The following is a 19,040-nucleotide window of genomic DNA, read 5'->3' as shown; positions in this document are numbered from 1 at the left end:
GGCCAATTGTCACCATAATAATAATCTCAAGCTGACATGATTCGAGGTCTTTTGATTGTACATCAATTCAAATCTTAAAATGCCTTTTGTGAATGTGAAGATATAGCAATTTAGCTCCACTGTACATATCCACATGGAAAACAATTTGGGCTTTGATGTTTCTAATCAGAATTACAATGACAAATTATATGTTCAAGTTTTCCATAAAATTGTATCGTGTTCATGCATCATGGAAATTTTATTCTGCACATTATTTTATTCTGGGATGTAAAAGATTTATCATTCATTTAAATATATCAATGAAGTTCTTTTTTAACCGAAGTCTTACCTGGTCGAATTGTACTGTCCCTTCCAAAAAGGTGAAGGCGTCTTCTACCAAGGCAAAAATGCTCAATGATATGAAAAATTTCTACAGGTTTTTCTATATTTCCAATTTCAGGTTCTTCTGTGATAATTAAGTCAATGTCAACATTGGCATGAATGAAGTCACCATCTGTGCTACGCCGAACAGTTCCTTTGATGCCCATCAGACAGTGCTCCTGCACAAGACAAGTAGTAAACAGCTTTTCATTCACAGAGAGCTTCCCTTATTTTTCTGAGCTCTGGGGTGGATATTTGAGAACCTTCTCACTGCCCAAGGCCTCTGGTTTGATGAAAGCCAGGAGAACTGTCAAAGTAGGAAAATGAGCCAGGGCTTCTCAGGTTAGGAACTAAGCATAACAGAACTTTCATTGGACAAAACAAAGCCTATGACAAGTATGCTAGGAAAATGTGAGGAGAGGAGGCCATCAGAGAAGGTTTCATGGGAAAGGTGACAGTTGAGATGAGTCCTAAAGTTAGATGATTCTGAAAGGCAATGCTAAAGAAAGAGTGAGTCCAGGACCTGGGGATGGCCTGCATAAACAACTGGAACAACTAATATCACGGTTTGACAAAAATATGAAATGTTAAATAAGCCTGGAAAGGTAGGCTATAGCTAGACTGAGGGGGAAGGCCTTAAATGAAAGGCCTAAGAGTTTCTATTTTATCGAAGCAATTTCATTTTTCTGAATTCCTTCATCTTTTACCAAGTGCCCTCTAATAAAATTAAAAAGATGGAAAAAACCAAATGCTTTGTGAGCTTAGCTCTTACAGACCCTATCTGACTGGGGATGACAAGTACTTCTAACCTTATGGTTTAGAAAGACTTCTGGCAACTGTACTGGAGGGCTGAGATTGGAAGCATCAAGGGGCTCTACCAAGAGGTGAGGAGGAACTTAATCTTCTAAATAGAGAAGAGACAGATAAGACTGAAGGGAGATAGCATTACTAAATCTTGGCAAACAACTGGACATCAGAGATGTGTAAAAATGGAGATTTTGAACCCCAGACTTTAATCCCCAGAAGTCCTTAGTGTTTCCCAGAATTCCCTATAATCTCACCTGAGTCTCCACCTGTACAAGATCACAATTAGTATTTAACTGACAGTAACTCCTCCCACTCTCACTCTTCTCTTCCTGCCTTTGCAAAGATGTAGTAAGTAAGCTAAAATCGGGGATTCTGAATTGGCTAATCAGCCATGGGCACGTGGTTCATATTTTGTCTCTTCTTTATTCCTTGATTTCTAATATTCATTAATAAACCTCAAAAAAATAATATATTTTTATTACTAGATATAATTTAAATTTTACAGATGGGGGAAAGGAGGTAAAAATCTCCAACAGGCAAATAAACGTAGGATCTGAATGCAGTGAAGATTTGGGAGTAGTCATATAGAGTGTGGAAGAGGGCCAAGGAAACTGTTTTACATGTCAACAACATTTAGGGATTTGAAAGCAGATAAAAGAACCAGTAAGGGCTGGAAAGGAAGAATAGGTGGTCAGAGAGGAGTCGGTTCAAGGGATGGTAAAAACATAGAAGACGGGGCAGCTGGGTAGCTCAGTGGATTAAGAGCCAGTCCTAGAGACAGGAGGTCCTAGGTTCAAATCTGGCCTCAGCCACTTCCCAGCTGTGTGACCCTGGGCAAGTCACTTGACCCCCATTGCCTAGCCCTTACCACTCTTCTGCCTTGGAGCCAATACACAGTATTGACTCCAAGATGGAAGGTAAGGGGTTAAAAAAAAAACATAGAAGACAATGAAAGAAAAAGACCAACAATCCAAGGAAGAGGTTGGACTTAAGGTCAAACTTAGCACAAAGGTCAAGGTCAAGAAAACTGAAGCAATGCCTTACGATTTATCAATGAAAAGCTCACAAATAAACTTCTGAGGTATCGATTTCAGTGTATATATATATATATATATATATATATATATATATATATATATACACAGGGCAGCTAGGTGGCACAATAGATAGTGACAGGTTTAGAGTCTGGAAGATTCATCTTCCTAAATTTAAATCTGGCCTCAGATACTCACTAGCTGGGTGACCCAGAGCAAGTCCTTGATCTCCTCATCTATAAAATGAGTCAGAGAAGGAAATGGGAAGCCACTCTAGTACCTCAGCCAACAAAACCCTCAAATGGGGTCATGAAGTCAGAACCACACACCTGAACCACAACATAGTCATCCATATGCATATCCACACACACAGATGTGCATGTATGTGAGAAAAGGAGGGAGAAAGAGATTGCTAGCTTAAAGGGTTAACAAGGTCGAGAACTAACCACATTGGTAAGGAGCGGAAAGATTAAGAGAAAATGAAAAGGAGTGAAAAGGAAATGATTAGTGGGTCAAGTCCCAAGGAGATAAGAGACTATGATCAAAGGCACAAGTTGAGAAATTGGCTTGGCAAAAAGGCCATCTGTGTGCATGTTCAAAAAAGTTATCAACTACAGCTAATTTGGTGAAAGGATACCTTAAGAAACTTTCTTCCTAAATACCGGGAGTTGTCTGAACCACTGCTCCATCATGATCCCAGGCTTGCCCAGCCAAGTGGTCTGTATCCCTGGTTTAAATGGTTTAAATTACAAAAGGTTTATCCTGGGGGTTAATAAGGTAGTTAGGAATGTTCCCAAGGCATGTCACTTCCTTCAGTTTATAATGCACTGATTGCAGAAGAAAATAGTGTCTTATATATTTTTTATTACTCTTGTTTTTCAATTTTCCATTATATGAGTATTTTTAACTGGGTTCTATAGTTACTGAATTTTTGTAAAGGAAAAAGAAACAAACCCTTGAACCAAGTCCAATTTAGGCTTAACCCCGGAAAGCTTGCTACCTCTAAGAGTCAACAAATACTAGTAATACTTCTTCAAGTGAGGCTTTGGAGATGGAAGGGATATTAGGAATCATCTAAGTCAAAGCCCTCATTTTTACAAAAGAAGCTGAGCATCAAAGCATATGCAACCTTTCAGTCAGGCTCACAAACAACTTGTGAGTATTTAAAGAACAGTAAAAGAGCCAGATGAACAAAGCCTAACAGTGTTTTGGAGTTTTATCAAACTAATTTGGGGGAAAATGGCTATTTAATTTATAGAGTTTTTACCTGCTGAAATTAAAATATGCCTATTTTTTATAATTCAATTTCTGTGTCAAGAATCAAAAAGAATGAATTTCTCCCTCGTCTCAATATCCCTATCAGTCTGAAGGACTACAAAGAATAATAAGACAGGAATAATCAAAAGGAAAAAGAGAAAGAAAGCCAGGAAGAGGCTGTACCTTTGTCCTTTGGAAGACCGCCTTTGGGTCTAAAGTCTTAGTCTTCCCAGGGTTGTTTTTGTTGGTTTTAATCCAGCAAATATCTTCACATCTTCTGTAACCCCACTTGCGTAAACACTAAAGGAAAACAGAAAATTGACAATCATTAGGATTTCTGAAAATTAAGCACAAAAAAAGAATTGACTTTTTTTAAGTGAGGGATACAATTTCAAAGTCCAGCCTCAGGGAAGAAAACAGAAATGGAACATATGTATGGATACAGCCTTGGACTAGTCAAGTGCCCTTTGTGCATACATCCTCAAACTGAGCTCATCACCCAGTGACATGTAGTTACTCCAGGTTACATATGGGAGAATGTAAATAATCACAGTGAACTACAGAATACAGCTTCATCTTATGTCATGCCCTGCAATAAAGCTAAATTATGTATAAAAATACAGACATCCCTTCCACCTTGCAGGACTTAGTGGCATAGGACTCCCAGGATCTAGAAAATTGACAAAATTTTTTGGCCTTCCCTTCATACAAGAAAAATCTGAACTTTTACTTTTTTCTCTTATATGGTGTTTATAGTACTTTATTGTAAAATCTGAGTTAGGTATCTGGTCATAGGCTTTACAGTTTTTTAACTTTTTCTTTGTCAGCCTTTGCATGTCATCTATGGTTTCCACAAAATTCCCCTAAAATTCCTATTTAAGTTCTTATGCCAACCCACAGTGTATCAAAATCACAATGGGGAAAATCACCATGTAGAAGGAATACCTGCACTACAATATTTGCAATGTAAGAATTTATTTTTTATTGCAGCATTTTAATGCTGCATTAATCCTTTGTCAGGGTCCTGAATTAGAGGGGCTCCAACCAGTCTGCTGACTTTTGCATTTTCTTTACTCTTAGGAATGTTTCCCCCTCCATCAAACCTGGTTAACTGATAATTGCTCTTCCTGTCTACATGACATTGCCTACAGGGGTGTGAGGAGGAGCTGAGAGTCTTAATGGACAACCTCCTTACCAATTCATTTACCAGAGATGTTTGGGAATGAACTAGACAGAGACTGAATAATGAACTCCAAAACTATATTTATGGATCTGCCTGAAAGACATTCAGGGTCTCAGATCATCAAGAAGGTCACTGACATTTATTTATTGGTTATATTCTAACCTAACCAATAAATTTTTATTCTTACCCAAAAACAGTCTCAAATATTTTAATCATCACAGTCCATATAATAGTGTAGAAATAATGGCAGGTGCCAATGGTCCGAATCAGCTAAAACTAGTAGAGAGAACTAAGAATCACAATTTTTTTAAAACGCTATTGAGGACAAGTTGAGAATAAAACCAATGTATGAGGTGGACAGTGATCAATGACTAACAACAAATGGAAAATAAAACTTCTCATCCCTTATTTTGCCTCTTTCCTAAGGAGAATGTTCTTCAAACTAGAAAGGCAGAACAAACTTGGACAATAGTGAATTAATACCCAAGATCATTTGGGAGATAATAAAAAGTACTTAGTAGTTGACCTTGATTCATCAGGATCAAATTACATTCCAGGACACAAAAGAACCAGTGAATAATTGAACCTCTATCAGTAATAAGGTATCCCAAGATGAGAGAGGGGCAAATATCCTGGTTTTCAAAAAAGAGAACTGAGACAATGATCAAGAGACCACTGAACCTGTCTTCAAATTCCTAGGGGAAAAAAAATTAGAATTGACTAACACAACCAAAAAGGAAAATGATATATGTTGGAGGGTATATGGGAAAACTGGGACACTAAAACACTGTTGGTGGAACTCTGAACTGATATAGTCATTTTGAACTGCAATATGGGACCAGGCTCAAAGAGCCATAAAACTATGGATATCCTTTAATGCAGCAATATCACTACTGGCTCTGTATTACAAAGAGATCAGAGATAAGAGAAAAGGACTTCCCTGTCCCAAAATATTTTAGCAGCTCTTTGTGGTGGCAAAGAAATTAGAAATTAAATTCATCACTTCAGGAATGGATGAACAAGTTGTGGTATATGATTGTAATGGAATATTATTGTGCCATAAGAAATGACAGGATGAGTTCAGGTTTATATGAACTGATGCAAAGTGAAGTGAGAAGAACAAGAAGAACAGCATATACAGTAAAATAAATATTATATGATCAACTATGAAGGATTAAACTATTATGAGCGAGACAAGGTTTCAAGATAACCCAAGGGATTCATGATGAATATGCTATCCACAGATAAAGAAGGAACTGTTGGAGTTGAAATTCAGATCCAAGCAATCCATCCTTCACTTTATTCCCTTCATAAGATTTTTATTTTATGTGTGATATGTGTCTATCATAGCATGAGCAATATAAAAATATGTATTGCATGTAAGTACTGATATAATCTATCTTGGACTATTACTGTCCTGGGGGTGGGAGTGAGGAGATCTGAATCCTAAAATATAAAAAAGGTATCTATTCCAGGATGAGGGAGGGAAAAATGTCTTGGTTTTCAAAAAAGGGAAGAGTATCATGCCAATGATATAGAGACCACTGAACTTGTCTTCAATTCCTGGGGGGGGGGAGGGGGGGAACATTAGAATTGGCTAACACGATCAAAAAGGAAAATGATAAATGTTGGAGGGAATGTGGGAAAAGTAGGATACTAATACACTGTTGTCAGAACTGTGAGCTGACACAACTACCTTGGAGAACAATATGGAACAAAGGACGATAAAACTAAATTATTTCTATGTGAAACTAAAAAAAAGAAATTTAAAAAAAAATGCTAGAATTTAGCATGAGACAGTTAGTGAACATCTAGAAAGAGAAGTCGTAATTACAAAAAACGAACTTGCCTATTTTTTAATAAAAACAGGGGATGCCAGGTTAACCTTCTTTCCAATACATTTATCAAACCAGAAGACAACAAAAATACTGTAAATAGAATTGGCCTAGATTTCACCCAAGTACTAACTACATCAAGCCTTTGCTACCATTTTGGCAAAAAAAAAAGCTGAGGATGTAGAAGAGAGACAAAGATCAATTAGATCATTCCCCTGAATGGTTAGCAGGGTGCTAGTAAATATTTATATAGAGAGAGATGAATATAAATATTTAAGGTAGCTCTATAAAGGGAAAAAGATGTAGGCCTGACACACTTAAGTTTGATCAGCATTACTAACAGGTTCACTAAGTCTAGATTATGAGCAAAAAATAAAATAAATCAAGTCTTGATCTGAATGAATATTTGCCAATTTCTGAGGTAAAAATGCTCAGTGAAAATTCAAAAACTGGCTTGCAGCACATCACTGGTCAAACTCTAAGAATTGCTAAAAAATGTAAAGGAGCATTACAAGAATCTATGCTTAGCTAATGGGTGACTTGTCAAGAAGAAAAAACGACAAGATACCAAAAGCTTCATGAAATACAACAGCCAGAAAAACCAATGTGAACATGGCTTACACCAAGAAGGCCAAATGCCCTCTGCCTCCCATTGGTCCCATGGTCTCCTCCCTCACCCCTTCTTGATCAATAGCAAGACCCAGCTTCTCCAAAGCAGATTATTCCACAACTTCTTATACAACCATGTTTATTTGATTTTTTTCTTAAGGATTAGAAAAAACCATCTTACCACTCTGCCAAGGTCCAGGCCCTCCCCAGAGCCACACCACAAAAAGACAAATGACCGCAGTCCAGAAAGCTCCTCAATTTCTAGCTTCATAATCTAAGGAACAGAAAACAATTTTGCACAAAACTAGAGTTTACTACACATTCTGAAACTTTGGGATCTCAATTAACATGCTCTTATTTTCTTAAGTAAAAGCTCTGTAAACAGAAATTCTTATCTCCTCAATCAAATGCTGGCACTACCAAAACAGAAAGATTCTATAATGGAGGTTTAAGAATGCACTTTGGGGGGTTGACTGAATTGAGAGTCAGGCCTAGAGACAGGAGGACCTAGGTGCAAATCTGGCCTCAGACACTTCCCAGCTGTGTGACTCTGGGAAAGTCACTTGACCCCCATTGCCTAGCCCTTATCACTCTTCTGCCTTGGAGCCAATACACAGTATTGATTCCAAGATGGAAGGTAAGGGTTTAAAAAAAAAGAATGCACTCTGGTAAAATGAGGACTAGAAGAGATCTTAGTGATCTTTCTGCTCGCCATCTTTAGAGTCTGAAACACACAAAACACTACCCTCCCATGTTTTTCCCTGAAACATGGAAATGTTTCATTTCAATATCACAGAAAAATCAACTTGGGAATCAGAAGGATTCTGAGCAAGCTGAGATGCCATTATCTTATACTAACAGCCATTATCTTATACTAACAGAAGTCAAATTATTTTTTTAATTATTCGTTACACTTTTCCCCTACTTTCTTTATAGTTCAAGAGTTCCTAAGACTAGAAACTAAAGTACCTTGTATTTTAGCTGCCTTGTGTTTTTTTCACTATATATTTATTCTGCAATGCTTGTAGCTATCCTTGTTTCCCCATTAGAATGTAAAGTTCTAAAGAACAGGGATTATCTTGGTCTTTGCAGTTAGGTTCTCAGCAGAGAGTCTGGTATGGAGTGGGTAGTTACTAGGTGCTTACGGATTAATCCAGGAGATCACAGATAGATCTAAGTACACCTATATGGTAATGACTAGATACTGTCATTTAGGTCTCTAAGTAATCAGCTCTCTCTCATCTCTCTTCTTTGAGAGAGTAATGGTTCGAGCACCATGGCTGAGATGGCATGTGATTAACATTTACATCATGGTTCTGAAGTTGAATAGCTACCAGCTCTTCTCTCCCCTTTTAGTAGGGTGTTTTTAACCATCACTATCCTGCTCCTCCGCCAAGTAGAGATTTCACAAGCATGCTACCTGGCTGTTTACCCAGACAGAGAGCAGAGAAGAGCCTGCAGCAAATTCTATGGCGTGATGACCCACTTCAATAAGGATCTATGATTTCATCACTGGGGGGACATTGTGGCTACCACAAAAACAATTCACAACTCTTCTATGCTTGGAATGCTATGAACAAAATAATTCATTCCCCTGCTACCAATTTAGGGGTTGGCCTCAGCAAACTTAACTGATTGGTCCTTAAGAAACAAATCAATAACCCATTCATGAATCTTTTCTAGCTTGGTTGGAGCTGCTAAAGCTTGGGCTCTTCTGGCCCAGTTTTTGGGAGCCTTCTGAGCCTTCGGGTCCCCCCACCCCCACCCCCAATGAAGCACATGAATTAGCCTTCCAGAGAATCACTTTTGTGAGCCACTATTCAGTTTTTCCCTGTAACCAGGCCCAAGACAATATAGTTAGCTAAGATTTTAACCTCAAATACAGCATAAGCACACAAATTCATTTATGTTTAGGGAGTATATATATATTCACAAATACTTCCTTGTTCAAGCTCAAGTTTTTAAAAATCATATCTTAAAAATAACCAGTTCATCATAAAAAGCAAAGCCCCATCATTTCTGTCTTTCAAGAAATACTTACATCATCCCAAGTCCAGCACTTTTCATTAGCAGTGATTCCAGTTTCTCTGTAATATTCTTCCAAAGGAGGTTCCAGAAGAATTACATCAAATTTGGATTTTAGTTCTCTGATGTCAAAAGTATCTAAATCTGCTTGTAAATACCTAATGAGTAAAAAGGTTTTTTTAAGTGTACCACTTATAGCAACTAAACAAGATTTTAAAACCAGGCAGATTTCAATACTATTCCTAGAGTTTGCACAAGTTAGAAACTAAAATGTTTGCTTGCTTTTTTTTTCATTTGTTTGTTACATTAAAGTTCATTCCCTCCCCACATCACACTACAGAAGGCATCCTTTGACAAAATAAAAACAAAAAACAAAAAAGCATGTATATATAAAACTTATGTCATGTATGTTTCTCTTTATTGGTTCTTTGTTCAGAGAAGGATATTCATAATTATTCTTCAAACAGTATCTGTTGCTGTATATAATGCTCTTTTTTTTTTTTTTAAATAAACCCTTACCTTCCATCTTGGAGTCAATACTGTGTATTGGCTCCAAGGCAGAAGAGTGGTCAGGGCTAGGCAATGGGGGTCAAGTGATTTGCCCAGGGTCACACAGATGGGAAGTGTCTGAGGCCAGATTTGAACCTAGGACCTCCCATCTCTGGGCCTGGCTCTCAATCCACTGAGCTACCCAGCTGCCCCTATAATGCTCTTTTTAAGCTAATATTTTGGGGGCAGCTGGGTGTCTCAGTGGATTGAAAGTCAGGCCCAGAGACAGGAGGTCCTGGCTTCAAATCTGGCCTCAGACACTTCCCAGCTGTGTGACCCTGGGCAAGTCACTTGACCCCCATTGCCTAGCCCTGACCACTCTTCTGCCTTGGAACCAATACACAGGATTGATTCTAAGATGGAAGGTAAGGGTTAAAAAAAATTTTTTTTAAATAAAACTAAACTAATTTTTTTAACAAATAGTGAATTCTTATACCAAAAGCTTGATCTTTACTTTTGTCAAACACAAAACATTTATAATCATCTTTTTATCACTGCCTACTGTACATGTTCTGTTCCACTGATCTGCTTTTCCATTTCTTAGCCAGTATCAGATAGTTTTGATAATTACTGCTTTTTAATACAGTTTAAAATCTAGTACTGTTAGACCTCCTTCTTTAACATTTTTTGGGTCATTCATTTCTTTGATATGCTTTACCTTTTTTTCTTCCAAATAAACTTTATTATTTTTTCTAATTTAATAAAATAATAAAAAGTTTTCCTTTAATTAAACCATACCATGTATTCCTGGTATAAATCCCATTTGGTCACAATGAATAATCTTTGTGATATATGGTTGCAGCCTCCTAGCTAGCATTTTGTCTAGGATTTTTGCATCCATATTCACTAATGAGATTGGTCTAGCTTTTATCCCCTCTATTTCAGCTCTTCACTAAATGCTTTCTTAAAGTTCTTTCTTCATAGCTCAAAACATACCACCCTGCTATGGTCACTCCTGAGGGCATGGACTGTGTTCTTTGTAGGTCATTAGCATTTCTGTCATGTCTACCTGTGGCCTTTCAAATAATGAAAACAGTGTAGACAGCGGCAGTAAAAGTACTTACATAGGAGGAGTGTTGGATTTTGAGATCAGCTCATCCTTCAGTCTGATAAGCTCCCTCAGTTTAGGATATTCTTCAAATCTATCTGCTAAACCTGAATGGCAAAAAATTTATGTCAACAACATAAGTTTAATTGAGTGAAACCAAATTATGAGAATTCTCTAAATCAATCAATCAATCATACAACACCTACTACATGCCAGCAATGTGTGAGGGGCTGACAGGGAGGGGGAAGGAAGAAGGACCAGCTTCCTCTCCACTAAAACCCTCATTGCTATTTTAGCATTAGGGTTTTTTTTAATAGGTTTTATTTATTTATTATTTAATTTATTTTCTTTTTTATTTAATTATTTTACTGTTCATTATTTTTATTTTATTTATTTAATGAGTTTTAATAAACAAAGGTCTACAAACCCAAACTGTAATGGTTTACTGGACAGCTCCCATCATTCTAGAGTGTCTGACAACAACTCATCACATCTAGTCCCCCAGGCCCTATTTGTTCTCTACTCCAAAGTTTTTAGGGTTATGTTGGGCATTGGGATGTGTCAATGTGGGTTCTGTGATATCAGTTTAAACAGAGACAACAAGGCTCTTCACATTCTCTGCAAGTAAAAATTGCTATTCATTGCAGTCAAGTTCATTTGCAACATGCATTCAAATAGCACACACAATTATAGGTGGGGCTATTTTAAAACATGTTTAATATTTAAAAGCATGATTTTTACTGTTTTCTATCATATATACAAAAATATTTCTAGTATTTCTTAAGTTTGTGGGAATGCAAACCGCATATAATTTAAGGCTAAACAGGCGAGATCCCAATGTTTTTATGTATTTTTTAAAAAAGATCCTTTTAGTCAAAAATGGACCCATTAAATTCAACTCTCAATTATACACAAAATTGGCAGTATAACAGCATTCATTATTTTAAAAAAAATTTTTTGAGGGTTAGGTAAGTGGCAGAGTGGATAGAAAGTCAGGCCCAGAGATGGGAGGTCCTGGGTTTGAATTTGGCCTCAGACACTTCCTAGCTATATGACTCTGGACAAGTCACTTGATCCCAGTTGCCTAGTCCTTATACCTCTTCTGCCTTGGAATCAATACATGGTATTGATGCTAAGATGGAAGGTAAGGGGTCTTCTTTTGTTTTTTGTTTTTATTTAAGGCCTGTTTATGATATATTTATATATTCTGCCTAAACTATTATTAAAATTAGTTTCTACTTCTTGACCATTCATGAATAATAAGATTGGGGAGGAAAACATTACTTTGCCTAAGATCATTCAAAAAGTGGATAAGTCACATATAAAGAGTCAAGAGCTAGCCATAACCTATTGAGCAAGTTTCACGTACCCACATCTCTGATGAAATTCTGGGGCCTGTGTCCTGTATCAACAAAGTGTTGGCAATAATCATTGTGAGGATTTAAGCTCTGGGTCCCCTAAAAATGTGAAAATAAAAAGAACATCTATAATTATGGTAAATACTATATATTATGCAATATGAAAATATCATTATACTCATATATAGATACCTCTATAAATATACAACATATATCCGTGCATGTGTAAAACTTAATAAATTTCATACTTTTTAGGTCAGTCAGTAACCTAAGCATAGAATGATCAAAAGTGAAGCACTGTACTGGATACTAAGAGATCTTCAAGCTGACCAACCAAAACATGGTCCCCACTATGGAACTGGCCATCGAATAAAGAAGATATGACACATGCAATGTTCTACATCAGGAATATCAAACTCAAACAAAAACAGATATCTATGGGCGCATACTGACTTAGAAAGCCACATATTAATATTATCTATTTTGTATTTTTATTTATTTTGTTAAACAATTCCCAATTACATTTTCATCTGGACAACAGATACATAACATTCTTAACTTGATATATTTATTTTTTTCATATGTATACAACTACAAAATAACTATCATGGAGAACAAAATCCATAGTAGCCACTTAATATTGTTAAATTGAACTGAATTATAGAAGAGAAGCATAAAGAGTACAAAGCATTATCTATGGTCTAAGGAAGGGAAAATTCATTTCTGACTGCAATATCAAGGAAGGCTTCATGGTAGAGGTGGCACTTGAGATGTTTAGAACAGAGAAGATTCTAAAAGTAGATATGAGGTTGGCTACCAGGCCTCAGGGAAAAGAAAAGGTTTTGGCATTAGGAAGTACTCTATCAAAGGAACGGAAGTGGGAGAGCACTAGCTATGTTGTTCAAGGAAAAGTGAGCACCATTTTGTTAGAAAGTTGCACGTGTAGAAGACCATGTTGTGAGATGAGGTCAAAAAGGCAGGAAAAATATTGTGGAATACCTTGGATGCCACACTAAGGGATCTGGACCTTACTTGAAAGGAAACTACTAAATGGTTTAGAACAGAAAAGTGACATGATCAGATCTGTGAACAGAAACTTTTTTTCTTATATTTTGATAATTTTAGTTCTATTTTCTTGGTTTCCATTGTAACCCACTTTATTTTATTTAATGCATTATTTATGGTTCCACCAGACTGCCAAAAGGGTCCAAGACACAAAGGTTAAGAACCCCTGGATTAAAGACAGAAGAGACTGAAGTAAGGAGAGGTAGGTGGTAATCAAGGCCAACAGATGGTGTAATATAGCAAAGAAGACAGAAAAAAATTAGGAGATAAGAGGTATAAACCCCAAGTATTAGGATATGGAAGGGGAAAAGGGGAGAGAGTCCAGGAGCCAAGTCAGAAGTTCTCTCTTTACTTGACAAGGAAGGCTGCTTTTCAGACGTGATTCAAACCTCATCAAGCCCAGAGCCAGTGTGAAGGGGTCCCACCACCTGGGATCATTTGCACTCTCACCTTAAGGAAAGTACTAGAGTCTTTGTAAATCTCTTCCTCGTACGGCAGGTTCTCTTCATCTTGCTGCATTTCTACTTCATCCTTTGAGAAATAAACCCAGGAGAGTGAAAGGAGCTTGCATGTGCATGGACCCCACTCCATTTAATGAACGATCCTCTCCATAACCCTTTCCCAGCTCCTTCCACGACACATGATACATCATTCCATTGCCCACTTCCCAAGGAAAGTCAGTCAATTTATTATCTGCTTTTCTCATCACCATCTAATGGTTAGTAATAAACAAATGACCTAGCAAACAATAAGGATATTAGTAATTCAAGTCAGAGACCATAACTGATGAGACAAAAATTAACTCTTTATAAACAATAGAGAATGAATTCTATATCACTATGAATCTGTTGACTACAGAGCTAACTGTCATGTCTTGTCTTCTTTATTGATAAATATTCTAATTCTCTAAAGGCAACAAATTGAAAAATTCAATGTCAGATTCATAAGCAGCAAAAGAGCAGTTTGCTTCATGCAACCTGAGTCACACACATACAATGACATTAAAAAATATGCCCACTGCAAAAACTAGCAGTCTCCATGAGACTCAATAATTATCTCATTTCCTTTGCACTGAAGAATAGCTAGCATTCACTTCAAGGTTTACAAAGAACTTTACAGATATTATCTCATTTGAGCCTCACAACAACTTTGGGAGAGAAGTACTATTTATAATCTCCAACTGAGGAAACTGGGGCAGGCATTAGTTAAGTGATTTGCCCAGGGTAACACAGTAAGTTTCTAAGGCTAGAACTAAACTCAGATCTTCCTGACTCCAGGCCCAGCACTCTCTTCACAAGGACCCCTACACGCTAATAAGACTGAACAGAATCACAAAATTCTGTTGCATGATTTTTGCACACAGACCTGACCAGCCTTTCAATCCATATTCTTCATAATTTGCAAGAGTTTTTCATGTAAATTACATGATTTTCTCTACTTTAAAAAGCAAATTCCCTCAGAAGGAGACATGTCTCAATAACATATATTTAAAGCATTTAAACTCTTAAAGCATTAGCTGTCAGTATTCTTATCATCAACAAACTAGGTCCTCGGGAGAAAATGACAGAAAATGATATAATTCCAGCTTTTAAGGTGTTCAAATTCTATTATGTAACTATGAGTGTATGCAGCAGACACAGTACTCTACTTTGAATAAATAATAACAATTATTTGTTTTGTCTTGATGCAGTCTGGAGTCCACACTAAATACCTTCCTAAAGAGAGACTTGACTCAGGAGGGCAGCTAAAGATTAAATCTAAAGATTACTTTAGACGGTGTTACACATGCTACTACATGATAATGTGATAGATTTTTCCTTGGCTATTATGTTGGATAAAATGTTAATACTTCCTACATATAGGTAACCATTGGTTTTATTTCTGCAATAAGATCCAGAATAACGCTATTATCACCTCCAGTATCAACTGTATTGACCAAAGTAGCCAAGATTTCTAGGCTCCTCACTCTGTAGATGATAGAAACGGGTAGCCAAGTTTCTGCATTTGAGTTTGGAAATTGTGGGCATCTCTATTTGTCATTTGCTTTCAAAAAAAGAGCAGGAGAAAAATTTTCTGTTCAGATTCTCTCTAACTAAAATGGGCTTCACAGCTATATCTGAAATTCATAACTCACAAACTTAAGGCAAGGAAACTGCTGGGGCTTTTGCATTTTTTTAAACAAGAGTACAAATAAAAATACATCAATAAAAATTTATTTTTAAAAAAAGGAAGAAAGCTGAGAATACTTGCCTAATACTTCAAGAAAGCTTGCCTAATGCTTCATGGAAAAACTTGAGACCAGTCCCCAAGAAGCTCTTTATCTCCCCTCCCCCTCATCTCATATCACTCTGCTGTCTCTGTGCATACTCTTTGTTTTCATCATCATCTCACAAGAAGATCTTCCCATTCTATCCTAGCTTCTTTACCAGACTGGTCCCTCCCTCCCTCCCTCCCTCCTACCCCTACTGCCTCATCAAGGTTCAATCTGCTGGCTGTTTCCCTGATACCTACAAATCCATTCATGTTTCTCCAATCCTTAAAAAATCTCTCCCTTGACCTGGTCATCTTGACTAACCACATCTTCTAGTTCTCCTTCCTTGAGAAGGCCATCTACAATAGATGCCTCTACTGTCAAATCCTCTGCAGGCTGGCTTCTATTCTCATTATTCAACCAACATGTCCCTCTTCCAAGTTATCAACAACCTCTGCTTGCCAAATCGAATGGCCTTTTCTCCAGCCTTCCTGACCTCTTTGCAGCAGCACCTGCCACTGATAATTCCTCTCTTCTCTTGGACCTCCATCCTCTCTCCTAGTTTTGGTGACTCTGCTCTCTCCTGACTGTGCTTCTCTTATCTGACCACTCTTCCTCAATTTCCTTGGCTAGATCTTATCCAGGTCATATCTGACTCCTCACTGTGAGCATACCCCAAAGCTCTGTCCCAGGCCCTCTTTTCTCTTCTATACTATCTCACAATGATTTTGTCAGCTCCCACAGATTCAATGAACATGTCTATACAGATGATTCTCAGACCTATTTATCCAGCCCTAACTTTTCTTCTAATGTTCAGTCTCCCATCTCTAATTACGTAGACTATTTGATATCTTGAATTAGATGTATTTTGGATATCTCTTTATCTTAAATTCAAAATGTCCAAAAATGAACTCATTTTCTTTCCTCCAGGACTTCTCCTCTTCCAACTTCCTGTTGTGGAGGGCAACGCCATTCTCCCAGGATCTCAGCCCAGGTGTCAACCTTGTCTCACTCACACGTCCATTCACTGCCTAATATAAGCCCTCATCACTTCATGCCTGGATTATCACAACAGCCCCATGGTGAGTTTGTCTGTCAGTCTGTCTGCCTGCCTATCTCAAGTCTCTCCCCGTTCCAGTCCATCTTCTGCTGAGCTGTCAAAGTGATCTTCCTAAAGTACGAGATCTGATCATGTCCTCAATAAACTCCATTGGCTCTCTATTACTTCCAGGGTCAAATTAAGATCTTCTCTATGGCTTTTAAAGCCCTTCATAACCTAGACCCTTCCCTCCTTTTTAGTCATCTTCTACTTTTCTTGTTGTTCAGTTGTTTTTCAGTTGTGTCCAATTCTCCATGAGGCATTTTGAGGTTTTCTTGGCAAAGATAATGGAGCAATTTGCTATTCCTTCTCCTCCTCATTTTACAGATGAGGAAACTAAGGCAAGTTAAGTGACTTACCTAAGATTACCCAGCTAGCAAATGCCTGAGGATGGATTTGAACTCAAGAAGATGAGTCTCCAGAAGACTCCAGGGCTCTATCCATTGTACCGCCTGTCTCCTCTTACCTTACTCCTCTGCTGGCCTTCTCCCTCTTCCTTGCATATAATACTCAATTTACTGACTGTATGTTTTTGCATTGGTTGTTCTCCTTGCCTGGAATGCTCTCCTTCCTTGTCTTTCCTCTGAGATTACCTCCAATTTAGCACATAAATCCCCAGTATGTACATAGATGTCTATTCGTTATTTCTCTCATCAGAACATGAGCTCCTTGAGGAGGAGGCTGTTTTTTCTTTCTTTGCATCCCCTGGGCTCACTCAGCACAGTGCCTTGCCCATCATAAGCACCTGGTATTTGTTGGTTGACTGAAATAACTTGTTACTCCACTTGATAAGTTAATATTTATGATTTTTTTTAACTGTTGGCCCTTAAGATACATACACATTTAATATTATCCAGGATCATGGTGACATTTCAGATGTTCGTTCTCTCAAAGAACTCAATTTTCTCGTCAGGAGGATTTTTTATTTCAAGCATTTTCTCTCCAAGAATAAGACTTTGCTGGTATCTACTTACCTTGTATTCTTCTATGTCTTCTTCATCGGCCTCTCCTTCATCCAAATATTTGCGTTTTGCATTTGGAGCCGAAGTATCATAAGAAGCCCTAAAAATTCAGAAAAAAGCCCAGACATAATGAAATTTTAAATTCTTTTTCAGCAACAACAAAAAATATTGAGTTTAAAATACATGCAAGGTACTGTGCCAGGTTCTACAAGGCAAGATGCAGGTGCTTCATTTAATAAATAAAACCACTGAAGTGTTTTCTATAGGTAAGGTACTAAGTCAGGCTCTGTTAAGGCCCTCAAGGGTCTTCCACTCTACTGAGGGGCTACTGAGGGGCAACGACAAGTAGAGGTAGGATGTGGAGGCTGTGACGGAAGTATATTCAGCCAGCATTTAGGGATGTTTACTCTGTGCTAAGCAATGTGCCAAGCACCAGAGAGTCTTTGTTCCAACTCAAAGGAGGCAGTGAGTGCCCTCTGAAAGTGAACTCCAGCCTGCACCAGCACAGAGATGTGGGAAAGGCCAGGATGATATCAAAGAGCAGTGGGAGATCTCATATGGCTGGGATACAGAGCAGGTAAAAGCCAGTAATGTGTAACAAAACTGCAACAAAGAATCTCAGAGACAGCGTGACCTTGGGAGGCTGTTGAGAGGGTCCATTTCTGACAAGCTTGGCCTTCACTTGGCATAATTAATCAATCTACAAGCATGTATTAAGAACTTGGCTAAGTGCCAGAGACTATGGAGGCTCCAGGGCCCAAAGACAAACAGGACAGGGACAGGCTGCCCTCCAAGAGCTCCCATTTCATCTATTGGAGGGAACCACATGGGAGTATATTTAAAAAAAAATACAAAATAAATACAAAGTCATTTGGAGAGGAAGCAACAGCAACTGGGAGGGATCATGACAGGCCTCATGAAGGCAAGGGCACCTGAATGGAACCTTCTGAAGGACTAGGAGGAATTTGAAGTGACTGACAGAGGTGAAAACGCATGGGAGGGGTGGTTTGTGTAAAAGAAATCACGTAAAATATATCTTTAAGAGACCACTGCTATCTTTGAGGAGAATAGTTTCATCTGAGTGATGAAGCTGGGAAGCAAGTTTGCAAAGGGGTGAGAAATGAGTACATGGCCACAGATTATGAAATATCATTAGAACAGAACTGTAATCTCAATTCCCTGGTTTAGTTTGAAGAAGAACCCCTGTCAGCCTTCCTTTAACTACCAATTCTGAAATTGTGTCCTGTACTGACATTTTTTTTTACATCATTCTTGGAAAAAGTCTTACCAGTCTGTAAACAAAGAGACTGGGTCAGCCCAGGAAGGGCCCCCTCAACTGCAATAAATGGAATGATCAGAACAAGAGAAGGAAGAAAAGTCTTATGAACTCTCTTAACAGAATTACTTCTCAAGTGTGCCTGTAGATGGCTTTCTCAAAGGGGGATACAGTGGGGAATATAAGTGATGTAAAGACAAAAGACATCCACATAAGTTTTGGGGGTTTTATTATCCTTTTCTTAAATGAAGCGTCTAACCAGCAGCAGCACTGAGACAGCTGCTCGGCACTAACTCCCAACAAATATCCGGGTTCCAGTGAA

The 19,040-nt window shown here is 37.9% G+C and overlaps 1 protein-coding gene across 2 annotated transcripts in view; it reads right to left on the bottom strand.

The window, feature by feature from the left end:
• The window catches only part of METTL14 (methyltransferase 14, N6-adenosine-methyltransferase subunit), a 33,056-nt gene that overhangs the window by 5,375 nt on the left and 8,641 nt on the right, over positions 1-19,040 (bottom strand). For both annotated transcript variants that reach the window (XM_056803493.1, XM_056803494.1), the window contains 8 exons: positions 17,455-17,542; positions 13,581-13,661; positions 12,077-12,164; positions 10,724-10,814; positions 9,127-9,268; positions 7,267-7,359; positions 3,642-3,758; positions 329-539 (listed from right to left, as the gene is read on the bottom strand). In XM_056803493.1, the coding sequence (XP_056659471.1) occupies positions 329-539; positions 3,642-3,758; positions 7,267-7,359; positions 9,127-9,268; positions 10,724-10,814; positions 12,077-12,164; positions 13,581-13,661; positions 17,455-17,542 (911 nt within the window). The remainder of the gene's footprint in view (positions 1-328; positions 540-3,641; positions 3,759-7,266; positions 7,360-9,126; positions 9,269-10,723; positions 10,815-12,076; positions 12,165-13,580; positions 13,662-17,454; positions 17,543-19,040) is intronic.

Source organism: Monodelphis domestica, chromosome 6, assembly GCF_027887165.1.
Source record: "Monodelphis domestica isolate mMonDom1 chromosome 6, mMonDom1.pri, whole genome shotgun sequence".
In the NCBI taxonomy this organism is placed as follows: Eukaryota; Metazoa; Chordata; class Mammalia; order Didelphimorphia; family Didelphidae; genus Monodelphis; species Monodelphis domestica.
This window is presented reverse-complemented; position numbering and strand designations above follow the sequence as displayed.